The sequence below is a fragment of the Bactrocera latifrons genome, unplaced genomic scaffold (genome assembly GCF_001853355.1).
Source record: "Bactrocera latifrons isolate USDA-ARS-PBARC rearing strain unplaced genomic scaffold, ASM185335v1 scaffold_169, whole genome shotgun sequence".
NCBI lineage: Eukaryota > Metazoa > Arthropoda > Insecta > Diptera > Tephritidae > Bactrocera > Bactrocera latifrons.
In genome coordinates, this window is record NW_017535174.1 from 58,401 (window position 1) to 74,724 (window position 16,324).

Consider the following 16,324-nt stretch of genomic DNA (forward strand, 5'->3'; position numbering starts at 1 on the left):
ATTACGACTTAATGCCAGGCAAAGTGATTTTTTTCATTAAAATTGAGCTGAGCTTCCTTTGCACTTAATGCTGATTTATGATGGCGAGCAGCACTGTGTATACGTTGCTGCATACACTCATGGCAATGCAGGCAGATATGTTAGTGCTTGTGTATATGCAGCATGTGTGCAAAGTAGAGCATGGAGAAGACAATGCAACATCAATTGCGGCACAACACTCTGGCATTGACATTAGCGATTGCAGTAGCAAAATGAATGGATGAAACGTGCAACAAAACAATAATAGCTGTGTTTGTTGTTGCACCTCGTGTGCATGGTTGATACACTGAGCTTTGGTTTTAGCTTGGCAAGCATTGCACCTTTCCAGTGCAACACATTGGCCGACGATAAATAGATTCTGCGCTGCTTTATTGCCACCAGAAACAATAGCAGTTTACTGTAAGGCGGCAAGTACGGCAGGTGCGGAGTGCGGTGTGGCAGAGAGTTCTGTGAATAAAGTGTGTTGTTTACGAAATGCAGCTCACCTGTGCAGCCTCTTTGCATGCGCACACATTTATAGGCAAATAACGACAGCTCGCAAAATGTTGGCAGAATTTCGGTTTGCGCGCTTCAGCAAATCTGTGTTATGGCTTATCCAAATAGCTGCGCTGTGGCAGCGATGCTTGGCAAGTTGGAAGCAGAGTTGGGTCAACAGCTTACAGCACAACTGCCAGTTGCAACATTGCGTTCTCTATTTTTATATATATAAACGAGTTTTTCCTCTGATTGTGGGTACACAGGAGAAAAATCCACGTGCGGAAAAAATAGTAAACGCTGTTCGCCGCAATTTGGACTGACGGAACGACTTGGCACATTTTCCCCAATTGAAAGCGTACAAAATACAGCTTGTTATCTGAAGTTGAAGGTCCTGATCGCGGCAACATTTGATTTCCACACATCGCATCACTCAATGGATTTATAGATAGAACACTTCGCAGAGCAGTTAATTTCCCGTTTTGTCCTGGCCACAAACATCTTGTAATATCTCACCGTTAGAATTTTTGCTGGAAGGATATGTAAAGTCTAAAGTCTGTGCGGACAATCCCACTTCAACTCAGGCCTTGGAGGAAAACATCAAGCATTCCACACACGTCATTCCCCAGTTATCAGTTGAAATGCTTGAATGAACTCAACGAATGGGCCAAAAATTGTCTTTCGAATGAGAGTTAACATTCCTCAGTAAATTTAAAGTTTCTGTATTTTGCCYTTAATAAGTAGGCAACCTCAAAATGGATCGGCATCTACTTGATAGAACACTTGTGGCCTAGAGGTTCTAAATTTAAATGTATTGCTCTTTTCCATCGTATTTGTAGCCGATATTTCTTTGGCATAATTGACGTACGCTATCAAGAGTGGACATTAATCGAGCACTTCACAGTTTTAAATTTTTTGTTATCAATTTCAAAAACTTTTTCTCAAATACCCCAGAAGTCTTCATATCAACAGCAATAAAATAGTCATACATTTCTCCACAACTTCTCTTAACAATAAATGTAAACTTTACACAGCTTTCACCTACACATCCCTTTAACAACTTTGCTTTCTTCATCTTAAATTTTGTCAAAACTTTTGCAAACCCCAAACATACATATATATTAATGAAATGGCGCGCTTAAYCAAAATATTTTCAAACAAGTTGACTAGTACAGAAAAACTTTGAGCATTTCATAAAAGTTTTAAAAAACTAAGTWAATGTCAGGCAAATTAATACCAATCACCTGCGAAACACACACACGACTCTTTTAAATGTGCTGTGAAAGCGACGGACGCGTCCGCCACTTCACGGCCACGGCAATTTCGCGCGCATTCAACAAAATAKTGCCTCTCGTGAGGCGCGCTTAAGCGCTTCAACATTTTGCTTAGCTGTCTAATATAATAATTGAGTTTATTCGGCCGTGCACGTGTACTGAGCAGGCGAGGTGAAAGAGCGTGTGAGTGCGGATGTTGGCGGCAGCGGGGTAAAATGTTTGCCATGACTCGGTATTAAATGCGCTGCTTAACTACTCAACGACTCAAAGCAAACAAAGCAGTGACGGGGGGTGGAGTAAGAGCGGTCTTGGGGGTTAGTGGGTGATGGCAAGCGCCAAGGCTGCCGTCAACGTCGTCTAGTAATTGACGTCTATTCTCACAGCAATTTTTTTCTTACTTTATATTCTATTTTCTTTGTTTTGCTGTTGCGTTCTCTGCCATGCCATTTATTTGCTCATTTTGACACTTAGAGCTAATTAATTATATTCGTGTTATTCTCTATTCCACTCACTTTTTATGAACGATGATTATTTTCTTTACTCTTTCGTACGACAATTTGTTGTTGGGCACTCGTATTTATTATGCGCTAAGTTTAATTTGGCTTTCTCTCCCTGCCCCGTTTGTCTTCGTCGTGCATTAGCGTTGATGCGGCGGCAACGCCACTGACATTATGCCACTCGAATGCCAGCTCGAAAATTGCTTGCTTGACTGCCTATCTTGCTGGCTTAATAGAATGACAGCAGGCATGTAGCTAGAAGTAGCGGCGGTGTGGGTGGCTAGCGGGCGTTGGGGAGACGGGTGCCTTAAGCATATTAGTGGCGTAAAAATAATCTCGAAAATAACTGTGGAGACGAAAAAAAAAAAAATGTTGGGGAAAATTTGTTTTTAATGGCGATAATTAATGGAATTGAAAGATACTAAATGCAGTCCGAAGGGGTAAGCTAATATGTGAAAATTTGTAGTGCAACTATAAAGGTGAGTGAGCAATTTCTTTGGGAAGAATTTTGTTSATTCTGATAATTTACTTATATTATATAAATAGAGTATTAAAATTGATTGGTGGATATGTGATCCAATCAGTTTTTCCGGATAATTCAGCCTTGCTCTAATTATCAGTTTAACGTAAATAACTGCATTGGCTGACCGCAAGAGATGACTATATAGTGTAGTTTTATTTTAATTATTTTTATCTTATTTGAGAGTTACTTGCTCTTATTACAGCAAGAAAAAAAGAAGATYGAGTTGTTGATGTTGTTATAAAATTTCTTGATCTTTGTTATGTCTATAAATTTCTGGTATCAATTTGAAAAACTATAGCATATTAGATTTGATCGGTGCAGCAAAAAGGAAAAATATCTGTTTATGAGAGGTTTTGCACCAATAAAAAAATAAAATGTACTTCAGCTGCTCAGTGACTTGAGCACAGCGTAGCTTATTGTTCCAATATGTACAAATGAATAGTATTAAACACTTTCATTAAATTTAAAAATATATATTTATGTGCGCATATTAACTTCCACTAACCGTTTTGCTCTCTTCATTCGCAGATGGCGAGATCCTCCGTGTGCTGGTCAACACTTCAGCGCAAATTAAGTGTGATGTCGGTTCCAGTTTGCCAGACGATAAAGTTTTACTGGTCGTTTGGTATAAGAATAATCTTCCAATTTATAGGTGAGTAAATAAATRTTTACTCCACTCTTAATTTATGCAATATTGTTTTACTTTATTTTGTGTTTTTAAACCACATACGGACTTACTAGTAAGGCGGGTAAATCGTTGRGGATAATTTTAATTCATTAACAATAAAGGTGTTTAATGAAAACTGAAGAGCTCCGAAAATTGAATAAGCGAGAAAAACCAATTGGGGCAAGKTGGCTGCCTGCTGATTATTTTGGCAATTAGTGACAGTATATGTGCATAAATTTCGGATTTTCGAAAAAATTAAATGGCAGTCCAGATTATTAACATTTAAACTTTTCAAATAAGTCTACCAGCTATTATTGTTCCAGAAGCATCAAGATGTTTCTAGATTTTTTAAGTGCAATATATTTTAATAAATTTTCGTTTTTCTAGCTATGATACACGCGGTGCGCACGCGGGCACGCCATCCCATTGGCGGGATGAGGACGTGCTAGAAGATCGCGCTGTATTTCGCACGCATAAGGAGCCAGCTGAATTGATAATAAATCCGCTGAAGGTATGTGTAAACATTTATATAATTTAATTGAAATGAWGGCAAATTTAAATSTTGYGTTCRTTTTGGGAAACCCTCTCAAAATATGGAGTACTGTTGAATGTCAGACTTGTAAAAATTGGTAGTTTGTTATGATTATRACCATAGGATGTGATATTAGAGACAAACAATAAAGTCAAAATATTGGGAACTTTATTCGTGCAAACTCAAAAAATTCTAAAGGTTTATTGGGCTACAAAAAATAACCCATAATTATCTTAAAGTTTGAGTATATACAATTTATCTCTTGGAGAACATTTTTAAATAGTTACTCTGTAATTATACCGAAGTATCTAATAACACTCTTTCATTGTTGGATAGGGCGATATCGGTCCACAAACAAACTAAACTGTCGGAATCAAGTACTTGTATGAAAAAATTTTCCATTTGACGAGATATCTTCAAAAAGTTTGACATGGGTTATAGTCGAAAGTAATGAAAAAATCTCCGAAGACTTTGTTCAGGTCAGATATTTATAGTATATAGCTGTCATACAAGCTGAGCGATCGAAATAAAGTGCTTATGTGGAAAAATTTTTCATTGTCTTTATTGGCTCTCTTATACACATCTAGAGAGCGATCGAAATAAAGTGCTTATGTGGAAAAATTTTTCATTGTCTTTATTGGCATCTATGGGTTATTGTCCAAGACAACGTAGCAACGTGTACGATCAAAGTTTTTCTGAGAAGCTTTTGTAAATGAAGCAGTTCAGAGAAGCAACATGTGTACCACTTTCTATACATTTTTCCATCTCCTTTTTCAGGAAAAAGATGCAGGGAATTTTCGTTGCAGAGTGGACTTCAAACTCTCGCAAACTAGAAATAGTAATGTTAACTTGGAAGTTGTCGGTAAGTTTCGCCCAAAAAATAATACACACATAGATGAGAAGGTTAACCACGAAATTTAGTTCAAAATTATTAAAAAATTAAATATTTTATTTCGAATTTTTTTTGGCATTATCAATTGTTATATTGCTACCCATTTTTTTGATACGAATAAAAATGGTTAAATATCAAAAAAAGAAAGAAAAAAAAAACAAAAAAAAAAATCCATAGCTCATAATTAATTATTGTAAAATAATATTAAATAGTTGAAAAAAATGTACCACAAAAGCAAATTAATCACACCTTTTTCAAAGCTGTTTTTTGTAATGATTTTTGCACAATTTTTTTAACGCTTTCACACGTCCATTTAATTAGTAATCGCCACTCATAATTTATTTTTTGATTTCCATTTCAGTTCCACCACAGCAGCCGGCGATTGTGAGTAATTCGGATGGCAGGTCGGATACGCGCGCCGGTCCGTATGAGGAAGGCGGTCAACTGGATCTGACATGTGTGGTGTACGGCGGTATGTTCCACAGTAAACCCTTTCAAAATACTGCAGGCAAAAATTTCCACGATTTAACAAGAGTGTGAAAGTTATTTGTACTTGACATTTCGCTTTACGCGCTGGGCTTTTCGAGTACATACAYTGTGGCGCTAGAAATGCACAAAAATGTTCGCTATTTAGTAGTGAGATGAATTGTTCAAACCAACAAAAACTTAAACATATGCCTTTAGGTTGAGCTCTTAAGTTTTAAGAATCGCTTGTTAGAAGAGCAAACTTCTCTCGGAATTTTCGTAGAAGCACTAATAGAACTATAAATTCATAGAAAATGTTAAATAAATTTTTGAAAGACGCATCAAGATATAAGTACATAGAGTTCTCACAAGMTAAGCAAACTAATGGACTGCGACAGAAAAAAATGTATTAAAATTTGTATAGTAGAATTGTAGATTTTTGCAAATGTTTAGAATTACAAATGTGTTCGCCGCGYTTAATTTAACTGCTTTTCTTGTTATATGTTCGAAGTAATATGAAGTTGCCGCCTTAAAGCTGCAACCGCATGGCTAAAGCAATCAACGGTTTTGACGATAGTCAASATGAACTACTTAGCTATAAATTCGCTTAGTTATCGCAAACTCAGATCGCCACAATATTTATAAAGGCACACGTCTACAAGTATACACTCGAGTGAAGAACTTTAATGCAGGTGTATTTTATATGTTTTTAAGTGGTGTTTGGTCAGGCATTACCCACGTTCAGTATACAGGAAGCCCACATTTCATATTAACGCATTTAGTTAGAAAGGTTTTGAAAACGAGTAAATACCTACCTCTACCAGCCGTGGAACGATGAAGCACACGTCGAAGACCACAACGCTGTGATCTGGTAACGCTTATAAGTAGCACTGACATATTGGAGGAGCCGAAAGTTTACTTGGTATAAGCACCTAGGAATTGTCAAAAAATTACTATTTGTATCATACGACAGAAAAGATGACCTAGGCTGCCCACTTCAAATTAACTTTTCTAATATTTTTTTGCCCAATTTCGGGGAAAGTTTCTTCCATAGAGTACGTGATTTTGCCTCGGTTGTCAAATGCTTTCTATTATGATGTGCTGATGATATCAAAAATTATAATATGAATAAGTAAAATATTTAAAAAAAAAAAACAGTTTATGGTAATAAACAAACAAAAAAAAAAAATTGAACTTAACTAAACACCTGCGTTAGAAATATATTCGCTGTAGTAATATAAAAACTTGTGTAAGTGGCTAGTTTAGCTACTGCAGCAACCAACAAACCTCAAGTGCCTTACCAAAATATTACTTCTGACTTGGCATTGTCAGTTTCAGTTGTACAAATACTGCCGGCGAACGGAAACATAAGCGCCAATGAATAGTCTAACGTATGTCAACGTTGACATAAATCAAATTTAGCACAGTTGTTGTGGCCAATTTTACAAATGTCTCGAAGATCCCAATAAGAAATTCTGGCGATATACGCGATGTGATTTTGAAAATACTACTACTACTYAGAAAAGCTTAGCTTCAAATAACGTGCATCTTATTGCAAGAGCGTCAATTTCGATTCTATCAGTGCTAAAGATTTTTAAATTTCCTGCAATGAAGTCTTGCTGTAATTCCAGTTTTTAGGCACAATATATGAAACTAAAGAGATATTTGATAATAGTTGCTCATACGCCATGACAAATATACAGTATAGCTACTGAAGAAACCAAAAAGTTGGAAACTTCATGCTGCTGACAATTTGCGGCACTAGCTTAAAGCTTTCACAGCAACTAGTGATACCTTCGATCCATATGCAATGAACGCAGACCACTTCAGCGTTTATAATATTTTCCCATATTAAGAAATATCCTTCAGGGCTATTGTTTTCACATTCACACATGAAAGTGAGTGAGTGCTTATATGTTCGCCCAACACGAATACAGTTAAGCATGGTAGCATATARGCATTCATGCGGTAGCTAATAACCCGTTTACACGTTCTTTCCATGAAATTTAGTTAGTTATCGCATAAAACGACAAAAGTAATTAAACTAAGKTAATTTTCAGTTATTCTTGCGTGTTGAAATAAATGTAGATACGTTTGCATATAGAAAGTGTTATAGTGCTGCTAGTGGTATGAAATAAGGGGTTTAGTCTGGCGGGTYTTAAGAAAGAATTTCGGCTTGCAACCGCATAAAATTGTTCTCACTCAAGAACTGAAGCCACTAGATCACCTAAATCATCGTGAATTTACTAATTTGCTTTGGAACAACTTGAAAATGATAACGATTTTTTTACGAAAATCATCTTCTCCGTTAGGGCTCTCTTTCATCAGAATGCGGTAAATAAACAAAATTGGCGATTCTGGTGCGAAAAAAATCCACGAATTATTCATGAACAGCCAATACATTTACCTTAATTAGACAGTTTGTTGGGATTGTTGGTTTAGTAGAATCATCGGTTCGTACTTCTTTTGAAATAAGCATTATTGTCAATGGAAAACWGTATAGCTCGATGCTGGTTCTAACTTACGAGCCATACAGCACATGCAACCACCGAATTATTGCGTTCAAAATTTTGAGATTCGATTATTTCAGAAAAATTTGACATTGAATGGCTTCAATAAGTTCTGATTTAACGTCTTTAGACTACTTCTTGTGGGGTTATTTGAAATGGTTGGTCTTTAGCAATAATTCAGACTCACTTCAAGCTTTAGAAGTCAATACTGAATGTTCTATTCATGGTATATGTCTTAATTTAGTGGAAAAAGGTATATGTAAAGGTAAAGGTTCATGGTATATGTCTGAATTTAGTGGAAAAGTACTTGAAAATTGGGCTTATCTTCTTCTTCTTGATTGGCGTAGTCACCGCATACGCGATTATAGCCGAGTTAACAACCGCGCGCCAGTCGTTTCTTCTTTTCGCTATGTGGCTCATCTAAACCGTTCCGAAAAAAGAAGTCGTAGAGATAATATTAACGACGTTATATTCAGAACTAATTGCTTCGGTTGTACTTCAGTTGTAAATAGCAACATTTGGCTTTTCTACATATTCCTTTTGGTAAACCCTGTATTTCAAAGAGCGTCTGTATTGAAGTCATATATTATATATATATATAAATTATAACATGAGAGTTCATTTACTTATGCGAACTGGCTTGTGTACGCTACATGTGTCCGATAAAGTTCGCAATAAAGACATTTCCTATAAAAATGTTAGTGGCACTTAAAAAGGCCACTTAAACAGAATTAATATGCATGTGCATAGTAAATAATATACCCTTACTATTATTATGAGTACGAGCAAAATTCTGTTTATTTCTGAGTAACGCATAATATGGTTGATTATTAAATATACATATTATGTGTATATATGAATATGTCCTGTATCCTACATTATATTAACTGAGCCACATTAAGTTGTAAAGTAAGAACTATTTTATTATGTACTCAGCTGCTTACTGGGCTCATAAAGCATTTATTTTAATAAGCAAAAAATATAAAAATAGTCATGTTACAGTTATAAATTTGTATAGTTTCCGAAAAATGCATATACTTTAATAATTTGCGCTATAATTTAGGTTATTAACGGTATCTACGTAGTATTTTCTGCAGCCTTTAAAATTGCGAATCCGGTATTTTCATATGCCGAATTCCCTTTCGGTCGCTACGCAACAAGACATTTCGCACCAATTCTGACTCACTGTGATTAGCAGTTTTSAAATTTCAATGCCTAACTATAGGCTAAAGAAGCTTTTGTAAAACGACGCTGCCACGCACCTTCGCTTCAGCACAGCTAACATCTTGCTGCACTTCACTCATAAGAGTGTTACAMATACACACACACACACACACAAAGCTGCACTTCATGTTACTACTGCTYGCAATCAAGTTAACGCCAATATGCGCCTAAAACTATGCCGTAAACATAGAAGAAGACACCCGACCCTATGCCGACTTCGCAAACACAAACGWATATGTGCACAGACGGCCGAAGTAGGTCAGTGGAGCAGGCGAAACAAATTGTTTGCACAATTGTGCAACAAAAGCTAAAACTGTAAAAATAACAACAACTTTGGCAATAACAAAGCAAGCGTGCGATAAAAGCACATGCTTACCAAACGCACAGGGTACCWTATAACACCGAAAGCCATAACAGTTTCAACGGTAACGCTTGTGGCAAGTTGCGCAGCATTTGTTGGCGGTGTGTAGATTGCGAAACAAACGTGCTTGGTGGTGTTGAAGGAGAGTGAAATTATTGCACTGAATTGCTTGAAAGCGTCCAGCTAGTCGCGTCAACAGRCCCTCAGGCAAGTCGGTGCGTTATAGTGGGTTTCTAGATTGCATTTTCGGTGACATGCAATTTGGCAATAAAATACACCCTCGTGTAAGCAAATATATAAGTACACAAAGTATATATTTACAAGTAGCGCTACAGTCACCATAGAATAGCTATTGGCTACTTGGCTTAATTTATAGATAAATAGTTTTACTGTTATCGTTATGTAAATTGTAGAATGGACGGCTTKACCATTTTAAAAATTTTTAACAATATTTGATTTTTCAAATAGTTCAGATTTCGCATCATCTTACCTGAARTTTTATGGATTCCGTAAGGCAATAAGCGATCAGATATTAAAGGTGTGGTCCCGTAAAGTAAATTTTTTAATCGTTTTATATTCCCAAATTTAATTAATTTTCTTATCAATTCCTTAAAGCGAATTTTATAAATTAGTTACCATACCTATCCCCAAACAATTATCTTGATATAGAAAAATTTCATTTTAAGGCTAATAAGCTTAACTGAAACTAATTTGTTACGCAATTTTGTATTCCGTTAGTGAAAAATGAATATGTTCATTGTGATTTTTAGACGTTTGGGTTCATCTATACAACTAAAATTGAATAATCAGTGGCAAATACACCAAAGTATGGGGAAAAATATTATTAATACGCCGTAAAAAAATTTAGTGTAGTTTGAAATATTATACTACGATAAATAAAGTCACGAAATCAGGGATATTGAATTTTAAGCGGATTGAGATTTTGTCTAAATAAAATCAATATCCGTAGAATCTTCTTAGTACCAGATTCGACTTTTTCTTAAATTCTTATTTATTAAATATAAGTCACGTGCCAAACGACGGCAGCATTTAACTACCCAGCTTTGCAATCAATTCGTTCTTCCTTTCTCCTTTCAGTTGGCGTGGTATATCCCAAACCTTATCATTTGTCTTTCAAAAGCGAATTTTCAACTGACTGTGGAAAAGTCAACGACAGAGCCACGAATTATTGACATTTCGCACTACCGTTGAAGCAGTCGTCATTTCTGTTTCGTTTGGTCACACTCTCTTTCATACACACCGAGCCCTGCGCTCGCATAGGAGCCAATGGCTTCGCAATTTCATTTTATGCCACTCTTTATATATGTTGCACTCGTAATTTTGGCGACTTTTCGGTGAGCGCTTAAGCCGCATATGATGGTAATTTGTCGTTGGCGTCCMGGCCACATCAAGAGCGGCCAGGCAGCGCTTTAACAAGCCAGTCAAATCGCGTAGAATCCTTAGCTTTTGCCAATCCTTCTGCATGTGTGTGTTTGGTGTGTGTTTGTTCTGMTTAAAGGTTGCCAATGTATGCCATTTGGCTGAAAATGTATTTACYAACTCCGTTTGCTTTCTTTCCTGGTTCCATCGAGCACTAACCGTTAGCTTCGCACTTCCTACTTGAAGCGTAACTGCCCGCCAGGCTTCTTGTTGCTGGTAGGTGTATTTTATTTGGGTTCATCAACACTACCCCRCCATTTCGGTTTATTGTTATAGCCAGCTCTTACTGTTTGCCAGTCAAATTGTTGTTGCTGTTATTGTTTGTRCTTTATGTTATAGACCATTTTTTCACTCGACACAAAATTGGCTTTCTGCTTCTACTTAGTTTGTCTGCCTTTTTCACGTTTTTTCATAAAATATTTCCTCTAAGGAGGCTACTTGGCCGCTGCAGCAAACTGTCTGCCAATGGAAAAGTCATCGCAAATACCAGCCGACATAGGTATGTTGCTTGTAATATGACATAAATTCTTATACCTTAACGAGTATAGAAATTCTACTTGCSTTCGCTGGTATGAGTGCGCTTATTTACAGCACAACTTTTATGCCGAATCCTCCGTCACTTCACTGCGCCGATTCTTCGTGTGAAGCTCATTTGTCCCTAAGTTGTACTCATTTTCCCGCCAAGCGTACAGTTTTTGCTCCATTTTGTCATTTGTATATTTTTTGATTGCACTTTGTARAGCGATTACTCCAAGTTCCAAAATATAAATAAAATGCAATTTCCTTAATGGATGTGCACATTTCTGGCAAAGGAGAAAATACCGAGCGCAGAGTAGAAAAAACTTAAGTGGTGAAAATTTTGCATTTCTAATAATTTTGACATATTCGCTGTTTTTTGTACGGCAATAACTAGTTGACACTGTGGGTTTGCGAAAATAACGGCTGCAAAAAGTCCTTATGTTGAAGGAGTGATTTAGAGAAGCGATAGCATTTCTTATGAAATACGATTATATTTAAATATAATTTTCCGAATGTTTGCTTGTCTTGTATACCATATGAGCAACATCTTAAATTTACTTCCAAAAATAAATGCTGCGTTTATAGCTAAGAAAAATATTTAARTTGGCATACTTGATACAAAAATTTCTATTCCCACAAAGAAAAATATATGAGAACGGCAATATCGGGCCGCTATAGCAATAGCTGCCATATAAACTGCACGTTCGAAATAAAGCGCTTGWATGGAAAATATTTTCATTTGACCAGATAYATTCACAAAAATTTGTGAGGGTTGTTATAGTTTCGGTACAATCTATGTTATTGTTATTCTCAAACAGCGACTGTAAAGCTTCTTTTGGAGTTTTAACATTTTCATGCGTCTATCTCATACTAATCCAAAGAAAGTTTACCCTAAATTTTAATTTTTATAAATTTCTTAAATTGAATTTAAAAACGAAATAACCAAACACTTATCCACACATAAACCAATCCTCACTATTTGCACGTAAGCGCTTAGAAAACAGTCTTCACAACAAACAATTACCTTCCAAATGGTTTATCACTGCTAATGGAGTCAAGCTTAATTGACCTAAAACAACAAGAACATTTCAAATAAACATAAATAATCTTGATGTGCCCGATTGTAGACAACCGGTAGCATAAATCACATTTATATAATTTGTGTCGTGAGCAAAAATGTGAGATATGTAGCTTTAATAGTTTGGCATAAATGGTATTTAGTGAGACAGATATGAAATATATATTTATAGCAGCAACACATTACATACTAGGCACTGCTATCCTTACTATAATAAATATTTATAACATTTGGTATACACATTATTTTATTTGAAGGAAAATTTCTCAAATTTATGTATTTTATTTTTCATTTCTAACTTGCAGGCTCACCACCGCCTACGGTGACTTGGCTCTGGAATGGTCACATTCAGAATAGTGTTGTGGATTTCACAGCAGATGACACCATTAAGAGCAGATTGTTGGTGAAGAATTTGTCACGCATACACCAACATGCTGTGTTCACGTGTCAAGCGAGTAACTTTCACAAGAAATATGTCTCCACCAATATCACCATTGAATTGTATTGTAAGTAAAGAGTGAATTTATCCTATATGCAGGTGTCTATAGCAATTTAGAGATGTTTGATAGAACAGCTTTGAGCAAGTTAAATAAATTATGCCATTAGTTTACAATTCCATTTTGTGCGCCATGGCGGATGAGAAATGCCTTTATGAGAAAGAGTAGACAGTATTTTTGTATAGGCAGCTGGAAAGTTCAAATGCGGGATCATACGTTACACATACTACATATTTTATGCACTACACCGTTGGCCACAGTGTAATGAGTAACATAAGCATTAGTTACGCCTTCGCCTTGCATTATTTTTAATGACATGAAATTAAGTAATCAGAATATATGCTCAAGTTTCTCATCTACATTAAACAAACCAATATAATGCTTTCGGAGCGTAAAATATACATTCTTTGCAGTTCGCATTAATTGCTAATATTAAATTAATAAATAAGTGAATTGTAAATTCTGCGAATTTATGTATTTTTCATTGAGAATAACAAATAAAATTTCATTTTACAATGTTCTTGAAATTGGAAACGTACACGTTGTAAAAGCAACATTTGTGAACTATTTACACAGCTAACATTTTTACTCATCGTTTTTTTTTTTAATTTCACTTAATGTAAAAATTGCTGAATACACTTTATGTGCTTCAGAAAGCCAAGTGTATACAAACCACTAATGATTGTTTTGATGTGATATTTTTCAGTCACCAAACCCACAAAAAAAAAAAAAAATATCGTGACGAACGGTGTTTCATGGGAAATTAAAAAAAAAAAGGTCTTACTAATTTTTGCCCACAGTAGTATTTGCTTCTTTGTTTAGTATTTGATATAAACACCAATTATATCAGCAAGCTGTGAAATTAATAAAGCATTCTCAGATATTTATATTTGACAATATGTAGTACAAATGTCTACTAGGGAATGTCAAAGCAACACTGCAGACGTCAGTGCCTTTTAACATGTTGTTTGTTATTTATTTAAGGTCGAGCGTAAGACTTCCGTTGCTATTCAATGTTGTTCGATTGAACGGAGCGCAAACATGCACTTGTCTGTCGGCTGCCAACTTCGTCATAATCACTATTTATGCTTGCCATTTGCTGTTTGTTTAATAAATGCAAGGATTAACGGAAATGCGAAGAGCAAAATGTCAAACTATAATTAAAAAAGAACTTTCGTTGCTTTACAGTTACACAGTTAAATATAAATAAGTAATGTGAATAGAAGCAACCAAATCACAAAATGCACATTCACGAAGCCTCGAACGTTTGAAACCATAAGTTGTATGAAATTTAAACGATTTTATAACTCAGCAATGATTATCGCACTAAATGCAATATTGTGTTTTTTTTGTTTTTTTTTAGTTACGTGGCACTTTTTGTTATGGTGAATATAAATTTTTAATGAATTCTGTTTTTATATAGACATTAGCATTTCTAATGAAATATAATTTTTTCACACACTTCGCAATAGATTTTTTTTAACCCTTCAATTAAGTAATTTGTAGAGGTAAGCTTACAGAGATTTTATGGAAATAGTATAATTATATAGTTTCTTCTTTAGCTACTCAGCTACTTCATCCGTTTTGACTACTGTTGTCATTTGGCTGCGTTTTGCTTGTTGCCAAACAAATTTGGCAGCTATCTGAAATCGGCAACACAGTTGATATTTAATTAATTTTATAACTAACACGCAATCCTTCAGAGTTATAAGCACTCAAATTAATACCAGTCAGTAGCGATAGCATCTTTTGTTAGAATGTGAGTTAGTTTAATAAAATKTTTATACAATCGCATTTAGTTGCCCAAAAGTCGGTTATTTTCGATGTGTTATATCAGTAAGCGCTAATCAGCGTTAGCATGTCACGGCGTATACGTAACGCTAAAGTGGGCAGCTGCACAAATATTGCATTCATATTTATCTTGMCAACTATTTCGGTTTTCCTGCAGGTTTCCATATAAATACTCGTTTAATTATATATAAAAATTTTGCATCAAGTACGCGAATATTATGCAACAATTTCATCATATTAGCATGTATACCTGCACAGCTATGCCAACCACCGCTTAGATAGCAATTTTTCATATTAACAACAACGCTCAACTAAGGCAGTGTTTCAGTACTGTGAGTGTCGGTGCCTGTGTGCTTGCGTGCGTGTGTGGTATTGTGTGCAACGGTCGACTTCCCACATAACCGTTGGGTGATCTTTTTGATTTTAATTAAATATTTTAAATTTTAATGGTGCACTAATGTTGGAACTAATGCCGCAACCGCGGCCACCACACRCACAACCAACCGGGATTTAGGCACGCTTAGTAAGCGTATTAAAGATTTTCATTATGTAAAATGTTCAATGTGAAACAAATGTATGCGTAGTGCTGCCATTCCACTTCGCTRGAATTTGGTTGAAAATTTGCAAATTAATTATATGAACGGATGGATTATGAAATCAGTGCGGAGCGTCTTTATGCGCGAAAATCCAACAAAAATTGCATAGCCTTCGTGATACATGCATTTAACGGTGTGCGCGAGCATTTCACTAATGAACAAAATATTAATATTATTCAATTAAAAACACGTTATTTATACACTAATTTGCATAAAGTTAGTTTTCTGTTTTCCAATAATTAATATCCTATTAATTTTAAAATTTCAAAGATTAGCTTTTATATATTTTGTGCATTTTTGCTATTTTGCCACCGGTGCTTCGACGAATAGTGGAACTCTTGACTATTGGTGACGTTTAGGCAAGTGTTGCTGAAGACCGAAGTTTTTAGATTCCAAAAGGTTCTCAAGTATTGAGACAGTCTAAAACCACAACCTGGCGGATTTTGAGAAAAGATTTGTGTTTGCAACCGTTTATTTTAATTAGTTAAATTATTCACTCAAAAACTGAASCCATGTCTAGGAACAACTTGAAASCGATAACGATACTTTTAGGATACCATTTGAGCGATAATATATTCAGGAAACTTACACTGAATAAAAAACATTTGATTTTCATTAACAAGATATCACATAACTCTTATTGGAATTCATCTGAGACACCCTTGGTGCATGTCCCTGCTAAAGAGTTGATATCCTGATCAAGGTAGGTAGATTAAACTTGCCACGATGTTTATAATACCCCAARAAAGAGGTCATATAGATTATATAAAAACGATAAGCGAGATGAGCTGAGTCCATTTAGCCTTGTCTGTCCGTACGTCTGTCTGTATAGTCAACTAATTTCTCATTCCATATATTTCTCACCAAGAAGCTGCTCACTATAGCACATRGCTACAGAAGAATCGAAATCAAGTACTTGTATGGAAAGCTTTTGCATTTGACCGG

The 16,324-nt window shown here is 35.5% G+C and overlaps 1 protein-coding gene across 1 annotated transcript in view; it reads left to right on the forward strand.

Annotated features, from left to right (window-relative positions):
- Nucleotides 1–16,324, forward strand: part of LOC108966658 — a 97,075-nt gene that overhangs the window by 44,812 nt on the left and 35,939 nt on the right. The window contains exons 2-6 of the mRNA XM_018929674.1: nucleotides 3,336–3,459; nucleotides 3,862–3,985; nucleotides 4,784–4,868; nucleotides 5,260–5,370; nucleotides 12,801–13,001. Coding sequence (XP_018785219.1) covers nucleotides 3,336–3,459; nucleotides 3,862–3,985; nucleotides 4,784–4,868; nucleotides 5,260–5,370; nucleotides 12,801–13,001 — 645 coding nt within the window. The remainder of the gene's footprint in view (nucleotides 1–3,335; nucleotides 3,460–3,861; nucleotides 3,986–4,783; nucleotides 4,869–5,259; nucleotides 5,371–12,800; nucleotides 13,002–16,324) is intronic.